Source organism: Plectropomus leopardus, chromosome 3 (genome assembly GCF_026936395.1).
Source record: "Plectropomus leopardus strain MGB_pleo_1.0 chromosome 3, ASM2693639v1, whole genome shotgun sequence".
Lineage (NCBI taxonomy): Eukaryota > Metazoa > Chordata > Actinopteri > Perciformes > Serranidae > Plectropomus > Plectropomus leopardus.
This window is the reverse complement of record NC_142178.1, coordinates 41,344,630-41,353,790: the sequence shown is the minus strand read 5'-3', so window position 1 is coordinate 41,353,790 and position 9,161 is coordinate 41,344,630. Positions and strand designations below refer to the sequence as shown.

At 48.5% G+C, this 9,161-nt stretch overlaps 1 protein-coding gene across 2 annotated transcripts; it reads left to right on the top strand.

Annotated features, from left to right (window-relative positions):
* Positions 1-70: 70 nt before the first annotated feature.
* On the top strand, positions 71-8,475 carry LOC121939262 (serum response factor). 2 transcript variants are annotated; one of them, XM_042482333.2, is made up of 8 exons: positions 106-1,010; positions 2,270-2,539; positions 4,262-4,448; positions 4,609-4,779; positions 4,955-5,059; positions 6,063-6,239; positions 6,398-6,477; positions 7,409-8,475. In XM_042482333.2, exons 1-8 carry the CDS (start codon positions 597-599, stop codon positions 7,490-7,492), a joined length of 1,488 nt encoding a protein of 495 aa, XP_042338267.1. In that variant the 5' UTR covers positions 106-596; the 3' UTR covers positions 7,493-8,475. The 2 variants fall into 2 exon arrangements, with proteins under 2 accessions (XP_087931219.1, XP_042338267.1); XM_088075093.1 differs by lacking the exon at positions 4,609-4,779 and having other exon boundaries at positions 71-1,010.
* The last annotated feature ends 686 nt before the right edge of the window (positions 8,476-9,161 follow it).

Genomic DNA, 9,161 nt, shown 5'->3' with positions numbered 1-9,161 from the left:
CCATATCCTCACATGTTTATTGTCACATGTCATGTAGAACACACGGATATAACATGTCTGATAACATGTGTGACGTTTTAATAAAGCAGTGTGATTGTAGCGCGGACAGTGTGTGGCACTATGTCCTCCAGCGGAGGGATGTGTTTGGGTGCAGTGAGGTGATGTCCTTATGTGGAGCGGAGTGATTCAGGGGGCCGGACCGGATCACTGTTCAAAAACAGAACTTTTAAACTTTATTAACTGATTCTCGTCAAACTGCAGCAGGTTTACCACACATACTGGTTTCTCTGGTTTCCTCCGGTGTTCTCCGACTGATCGGCCCAGACTCCCCGTCCTCCCCGGACTCTGATGGACGGACCGCCGCTGTACTTGTTGCTAAACAACCGCTAACTGATGCTAACTGCTGCTGCCCGGAGCTGCTAGTTGTTAGCCGCGCGGCTAGCGGCGCTGTTAGCTGCCTCTTCCCGGAACGAGAGCTCCGGGCCTCGGGGAGGGTCTTTGCCTCTGCACGCACCAAGAGCTCCGAGCAGGGTCTGTGTTGACTCTGCCGGGAGGAGGGGCAGGTTTGGGGCCCGGGGCGGGGGACCCAGCGGGGGATGCTGGCGGGTAGCGGCGCTGGAATGAGCTCCAGAACCGGAGCAGGGAGAGCGGGGAACGGGACCGGGATCAGGATCAGCGCCGACAGCGGTGGAGAGCGCTGTGAGCAGCGGGAGTTCAGCACCGAGGTGGTCTGCAGCGGGTCGGAGCAGGACTCGGATTCCGGGGACGATGAGGGGTCAGGGGGGGACCGGAGGGGCGTGAAGCGGGAGAGGAGCGATCGGGAGGTCGGCCACCAGTCCGCCACCGCCGGAGGCCTGAGCGGGGGGTACGGCGGGGTCAGCCCCGGGGTACCGGGGGTCAAACCCGGCAAGAAGACCCGCGGCAGGGTCAAGATCAAGATGGAGTTCATTGACAACAAACTGAGGAGGTATACTACCTTCAGCAAGAGGAAGACTGGCATCATGAAGAAGGTCAGTCACAGGTCAGAGGTCACGGCTGGGTTCACTCAGAGGTCACAGGTCATCACTCTGAGGTCAGGGGTCACAGCAGGGGTCACAGGTCATCACACAAAGAACAGAGGTGGTCATCACTCAGAGATCAAAGTCACTTAGACATCAGAGAGGCATCACTCAGAGGTCACAGGTCACTCAGAGGTCACAGGTCACTCAGGGGTCACAGGTCATCACTCAGAGGTCACAGGTCACTCAGAGGTCACAGGGTCATCACTCAGCGGTCACAGGGTCATCACTCAGAGGTCACAGGTCACTCAGAGGTCACAGGGTCATCACTCAGAGGTCACAGGTCACTCAGAGGTCACAGGGTCATCACTCAGAGGTCACAGGTCACTCAGAGGTCACACGGTCATCACACAGAGGTCACAGGTCACTCAGAGGTCACAGGGTTATCACTCAGAGGTCACAGGTCACTCAGAGGTCACAGGGTCATCACTCAGAGGTCACAGGGTCATCACTCAGAGGTCACAGGGTCATCACTCAGGTCACAGGTCACTCAGAGGTCACACGGTCATCACACAGAGGTCACAGGTCACTCAGAGGTCACAGGGTCATCACTCAGAGGTCACAGGGTCATCACTCAGAGGTCACAGGTCACTCAGAGGTCACAGGGTCATCACTCAGAGGTCACAGGGTCATCACTCAGAGGTCACAGGGTCATCACTCAGAGGTCACAGGTCACTCAGAGGTCACAGGGTCATCACTCAGAGGTCACAGAGTCATCACTCAGAGGTCACAGGTCACTCAGAGGTCACAGGGTCATCACTCAGAGGTCACAGGTCACTCAGAGGTCACAGGGTCATCACTCAGAGGTCACAGGTCACTCAGAGGTCACAGGGTCATCACTCAGAGGTCACAGGGTCATCACTCAGAGGTCACAGGTCACTCAGAGGTTTACCTGCTCAAGTGTCAAACATGAAACTGTCACCTGTCCCTCACTGTGGACATCTGTCTCTCTGCCCCCTGTGTCCTCTGGTCCTGCTTCCTGTCCATACGTGCATTTTCGCTTCATTATTATTATTCATTATTATTCATTATTCATTATTATAATTTTTATATTCAGTTTCTTTTTTATGCAGTTTTATTATTTCGGAGTGAGTTGAAATGAAATTGGGCTTTGTGTTCACTGTAGTGTGTAGTTGGAATGACAGTAAAGCCCATCTAAGTCCTGTGTCCTGTGTCCCCTGTCCTGTCCTGTCCCCTGTAATGTCCTGCAGGCGTATGAGCTATCCACGCTGACGGGGACGCAGGTCCTGCTGCTGGTTGCCAGTGAGACGGGTCACGTGTATACGTTTGCCACCAGGAAGCTGCAGCCGATGATCACGTCTGAGACGGGCAAAGCTCTGATCCAGACCTGCCTGAACTCGCCAGACTCGCCGCCGCGCTCCGACCCGTCCTCCGACCAGAGGATGAGCGCCACGGGCTTTGAGGAGACTGACCTCACCTACCAGGTGTCCGAGGCTGACGGCTGCTCTGAGGGCGCCAAGGTGATGTTCTCAATATCCCTCAATATTCTGACGTAGAACCCACCGTCAGAACCGCCAACCACAGGGTCTGACCTTTGGAGGTCCAGCACGGGGGTTTCGTCCTTCACGTTCCGCTGTTAGAACGGCCTTTCTTAAAAAAATGTATTTAGCCTTTATTTCACCAGGTCGGTCCCGTTGGGACAGCAGCCTAAGAAATGTAGAAGTTACAACAATTAAAGACAAACACCAACTCACACAACAAAACAAATAAGAGACAAACTGGTTAAAAGCAACAGGATTCAGACTCAGGATTTACATTGAATCAAGAACAGGTGCCATATGTAGCTGTTTCAGTGTTTCTCACAGGGTTTTGAAAAGTTCTTTGGGTGATGAGTTCCTTTAAATTCAACACGTTTTGCAGTAAGTTCCAGGCAGCAGGTGCAGAGTGCTTAAAAGAGTGCTTACCGAATTCAGAACGGACTTTGGGCATGTTTATTAAGTACAAATCATTGGAACGTAAACAGTAATTGCTATGAGTTTTTGAAATGTAATCACATAAGTAGAGGGGGAGAAGGCCTAAAATTGCTTAATGAATAAAAGTGTACCAATGTGTAAGGCGGCGGCCACCAAACAGGGCCGCTCAACTCGAACATATAAGGTGCGGTGGTCAGTGAGGGCTCTACAGCCCGGGATGATCCTTAAGGCACCGTGATACACAGAATCCAGAGATCGCAGACAATTCACGGGGGCGTTCATGTATAAAAGATCGTCATAATCAACTACAGGGAGGAAGGTGGCAGCAACCAACTTCTTTTCTGGCTGCAGAAGAAAGACTTAAAAAGAAAAGAATCCCAGTTTAAACCCTAACCTTTTTTACCAGGTTTTCTACACGTGATTTAAAAGAAAGTACTTTTTAATTACTTTCCCGCAATTAGAAAAAATGATCAGTTTAGTTTTGGCAGCATTTAAAACAAGTCTTAGTTCAATGAGCTGACGTTCCACAAGGTTGAAAGTGATCTGTAAATTGCCAAGGGCCTCGACAAGAGTGGAGCCACAGCAATAAATGACTATATCATCAACATAAAAATGAGGTTTGGCATTAGGAACATTTCTGCCCAATGCGTCCACATAAACACTGAACAGAATTGGGCCCAGAACTGAGCCCTGGGGCACGCCAGAAGAAACATTCAACAATGTTGATGAGCGCCTTCAAAATGAACATATTGCTTTCTGTCAGACAGATAATTATCAAACCAGGTAATGGCCTGCTCAGATAAATCAATATCAAGCAGTCGTTGCTTCAAGATGGAGTGGTCCACTGAAAGGTCAACAAAGAGGGCTGTACACATTTTTTTTGTGAACGAGCAAGTCTATTACATCATTGGTGGATTTGATGGAGGCTGTGGTAGTGCCGTGTTTCCTGAAGCCAGATTGATTTGGAGAGAGAATATTGTTAGTATGGAGGAAATCCTTCAACTGATCATTAACTAGACCCTCGAGGACCTTTGACAAAATGGACAACTTGGAGATGCAGGTTCTGTTCTTTCAGAGGGTTCCACTGTTAGAACGTCCTTCAGGAGGTTCCACTGTTAGAACGTCCTTCAGGAGGTTCCACTGTTAGAACGTCCTTCAGGAGGTTCCACTGTTAGAACGTCCTCCAGGTGGTTCCACTGTTGATTGCAGGTTCTGTTCTTTCAGGTTTGAACCTACCTGTTTGACTGTTGGTTCCGTCTATTCCTGCAGGACGGGATCAAACCGGCGTTCTCTGTGTCTGCCTTGCCTGGTGCCGCACAGGCCACGCCCCTGTCCTCGTCCTCAGGGTCCCTGCAGAGCTCCACCTCTTCCTGGCAGCCGCCGTCCTCCACCAATGGAACGGTTCTGAAGACATCGGCCGGTGTCGTGCTTCCTGGAGGCTTCACCTTGATGTCAGGTAGGAGGCGGAGCTTCAGTCCAACAGAAAACATGCTCCCTCACACCTGAGCTTCCTGCCTCTCTGCTCACCTGCCCACTTTTTCTCACCTGTCTGTGGCCCCACCTCCTCCTCTTATGAACTCACCTGTCTGTGGCCCCGCCCCCTCACGTGTCTACAGGTGCATCTCTGGCCCCTGGCACTCACACCATCCCCCTCAGCCAGCTGCAGGGCCAGCCTCTGGCCATCCAGGGCCCCGGGGCCACGAGCCCCGCCGCCACTGCCACACTGAGAGCTCCGCCCACACCACCCACCACACTGCTCCGCCTCCCCGCCACCGTTTCACTGTCAGGTGAGGCCACGCCCCCGAGTGTGTGCACTGAGCCGTCCAATCAGGACCGAGCTGGAAGTTTAACACCATGAGAACATGAAGGAACAATACTAATCAATACTGATTATTATTGACTGACTGATTGATTGATTGATTGATTGATTGGTTGATGACAGCTCACCTGTGTGTTTCTCAGGGGGTGGAGTCTCTCAGCAGCTACAGACCATCCAGGTTCAGCCCAGCAGTCAGACCTCCACCAATCAGAGCAGCTCTGACATCAACAGCCCCGCCCCCTCCACAGGTAACAACGTAACCCCGCCCCCTCTACTGATAACTTAAACCCGCCCCCTCCACAGGTAACAACCTGACCCCGCCCCTTAATGAAGCAGTGAATCCATGAGTAAATAAAGAAATAAATGAGTGAATGAGTTCCAGCTCTTTGGTGGCGTTGCAGACAGTTGTTGGCACAGTTCGGCGGTGGCGTGTTTCCATGCTAACGCCGTCATGCTGACACGTTCTCTGTGTTGGTTCGGCGTAGTTGTACCTGGTGCAGAAATACTCGGATACTGAAGTGTAAAAATACTCTTACAGCTAAAAGTAATGCATTCAGAATAGTACTCAAGTAAAGTAGAACGGTTTTCGCATCAACATGTACTGAAGTAGTACCAGCAGTACATGCAGAATCAGCAATACTTGCAGTTCCAGCAGTACTTGCTGTACCAGCAGTACCTGCAGTTCCAGCAGTACCAGCAGTACTTGAAGTACTGGATGTACTGTAACTGTGTAATGATGTAAAGTGAAGGTGCCTCTTTGCTGCTGAGGGAAAACATCACAGATTTTTAGATATTTTAATGCTTTGTATCAAAAATCTGAGTCTGTAAAGTAACTAGTAACTAAAGTAATCAGTTAAATGTAAAAAGTACAATGTTTGCCTTCAAAGTACTGTGGAGTGAAAATATAAAGTACCAGAAAATACAAATACTCAAGTAAAGTACCAGAATGTCAGACAGGAACTTGACCACAGTACTGAAGTATAAGTACGTAGTTACTTCCATCAGTGGTAATCTGAGCAGCGTGTGGCTCTTTTCTGTGGTTCACGTGTTCACACGGCTCGGCCTGAGCAGAGAAACATTAAATGAACACGCCAATGACACGCTAAGATCACAACATCAGCGTTTTCAACTAATGAGCTGCTTTAATCAAGTCCTTCAAATGAACTGTCTGTCCCTCTGTCTATGTCTCTCTGTCTCTCCCTCTGTCTCTCCGTTTGTCCCTCTCTGTCCCTGTCTCCTGTGTCTCTGCAGCCAGTCTCTCTGCCTCTATCGTGTCCTCGTCCTCGTCCTCGTCAGTGGCAGGTCACATGATGTACCCCGGCGGTCACACGGTGATGTACGCAGCTCCGACGCCCTCGCTGGGCGACGGCAGCCTCACCGTCCTCAACACCTTCCCCTCAACAGGCCACGCCCAGTCACATGACCCAGGTGCCGTCCTGCCGCCGCCGTTTTTACACCAACGCACGGTCACTACGGCTGTTACACAACAACAATACCGATGACGATGATTATTATTGTTACTTTAATTGTTTCTGTTGTTTTTATTGACGTCGTCGTTCCATGTCGTCCTTTTACTTCTCCTTCAGGAAGTCTCCCACAGGTCTTCCTCACCTCGCTGCCACCTGTCGCCACTCAGATCCCAGTGTCTGCTGTCCAGCTGCACCCGGTACCGCATACTGCACATACTACTACTGCGTAGCTACTACTGCACACATAACTACTGCACAAACTACTACTTCACATACTACTACTGCACAAACTACTACTGCACACATAACTACTGCACAAACTACTACTTCACATACTACTACTGCACAAACTACTACTGCACACATGACTACTGCACAAACTACTACTGCACATACTACTACTACACAAACTACTACTGCACACATGACTACTGCACATACTACTACTGCACACATGACTACTACACAAACTACTACTGCACACATGACTACTGCACAAACTACTACTGCACATACTACTACTACACAAACTACTACTGCACACATGACTACTGCACATACTACTACTGCACACATGACTACTGCACATACTACTACTGCACATACTACTACTGCACACATGACTACTGCACACATGACTACTGCACATACTACTACTGCACACATGACTACTGCACATACTACTACTGCACACATGACTACTGCACATACTACTACTGCACACATGACTACTGCACATACTACTACTGCACATACTACTACTGCACACATGACTACTGCACATACTACTACTGCACACATGACTACTGCACATACTACTACTGCACATACTACTACTGCACAAACTACTACTGCACACATGACTACTGCACATACTACTACTGCACACATGACTACTGCACATACTACTACTGCACACATGACATGACGTGTGTGTTTTGACGTGTGTGGACTTGAGTTTTGATGTGAGTTTTTTAAAAAACGTCCGTTATCTTTATTGTCATTTCTGACTTGTTTGTTAGACATACAGGAATTAAAGTTGCATTTCTCTCCATGCCCACACTGCATTTTGGCGTGTGTTGACGTGTTTTGGCGTGTGTTGACGTGTTTTGGCGTGTTGTGTTTCAGATGGTCATCAGTCAGCAGAGTAGCAGTAACCTGACGGAGCTGCAGGTCGTCAGTCTGGACGTCCACCAATCAAAAGACGACTGACCGTCACATGACTCTGACATCATGAGGATGATGCAGTCAGCTTCCTGTTTACTTTGTTTTCGTCATCATGTAAACAACAACAGCGGGACTCTGCAGCAGCTGATCAACACAGGAAGTGACTCACACTGCTGAGATTTTCACAATAAAGTCCATCTGACTTTTTTGAGAATAAAAGAGAAGAAGAAGTTGATAATCAAAAAAAAACATTTTTTACGACAAATCAGCGAGCCCGGACCTGATGATGTCATCAGCTGTGACATCATTACATTCTCACCTGTGTTGTCTCCTGAATGTATGAAAAATGAGAAGTGCCAAAAACATCTTTAAGGGACCGTCTGCCCAATAACCCATGACATCACTTCCTGTTTCTGCTGTCGAAGCGTTTGAGGACGCTCTGCCGCCTGACGTCATTGAGGACATCAGTAATTGTTAGCCGAAATCAGTCCATCAATAATCAATAACCTGTCAATAAAAACACTTCTGGAGAGGAAATGTGTCCTTCAGTCTCAGGGGACCACCAGGGACAGACTGTCCAACAGACGTCTGTGTCACACTGTCTCTCCAACTAGAGCAAATATGTGAGAATATTTTGGTGGTTTCCTGTGAGACACCCGAAACATCCTGCTTAAACTGAGAGACGTCAGGAGAGTTTCTGTCCTCAGAGACAAAGACGAGAGGGACGTCCTGCTGTGACCTGAGGGACGTCCTGCTGTGACCTGAGGGACGTCCTGCTGTGACCTCTGACCTGTCAGGTTTGACAGGAGAACCGTGCGTGTGATTCACTTGTTCAGTCCGTGTGAACGCCTGCAGGACGCTTTGTGTCTCAGCCTGCAGATCACTGATCAGTTCTGATCAAAAGTTTCTGATCAATCATTAGATTTTGTTGGTAAACACTTTATTCATTTATGTTAACATGTAAACATCAATCAAAGGAGAGGAACTCGACAGATTTCTTCAAAATAAATCTCTTCACTGACCCAGAGCTTTTAATGTGAAGGGTTGTTTTGTTTATCATCTCAATCTGCGGGTCAGGTCCCATCAGGTCCCATCAGGTCCCATCAGGTCCAATCAGGTCCCATCAGGTATCATCAGGTCTCATCAGGTCCCATCAGGTCCCATCAGGTCCAATCAGGTCCCATCAGGTCTCATCAGGTCTCATCAGGTCCCATCAGGTCCCATCAGGTCCCATCAGGTCTCATCAGGTCCCATCAGGTCCCATCAGGTCCAATCAGGTCCCATCAGGTCTCATCAGGTCCCATCAGGTCCCATCAGGTCCCATCAGGTCCCATCAGGTCCCATCAGGTCAATGTGATTGTCTATGAACAAACACATAGTAGTAGTAGTAATAATAATAGTAGTAGAACTAGTAGTAGTTATAACAGTAATAGTAGTAGTAGAAGTAGTAGTTATAATAATTATAGTAGTAGTAGTTATAATATTAGTAATGATAAAAGCTGTAGTAGTAATAATACTATTATTACTAGTAACAGTAGTAGTAGTAGTAGTAGTAAATAGTTATAACAGTAGTAGAAGTAGTACTGCTACTAGTAGTAGTAGTAGTGGTTGTTGTAGTTGTAGTGGTAAAATTAGCAGTAGTTTTGGTACTACTAGTCGCATTGGTGGTACAGTAGTAGTAGTAGTAGTACATGGAGGCCTCAGGAGGCTGTGT

Excerpts from the sequence above, each read along its gene's own strand:
- LOC121939262 (XM_042482333.2), top strand. The coding sequence starts at position 597 with ATGCTGGCGGGTAGCGGCGCTGGAATGAGCTCCAGAACCGGAGCAGGG. Across the intron at positions 4,780-4,954 it reads CGCCACCGTTTCACTGTCAG|GGGGTGGAGTCTCTCAGCAG; the intron begins GTGAGGCCACGC and ends TGTGTTTCTCAG. Across the intron at positions 6,478-7,408 it reads CTGCTGTCCAGCTGCACCCG|ATGGTCATCAGTCAGCAGAG; the intron begins GTACCGCATACT and ends GTTGTGTTTCAG.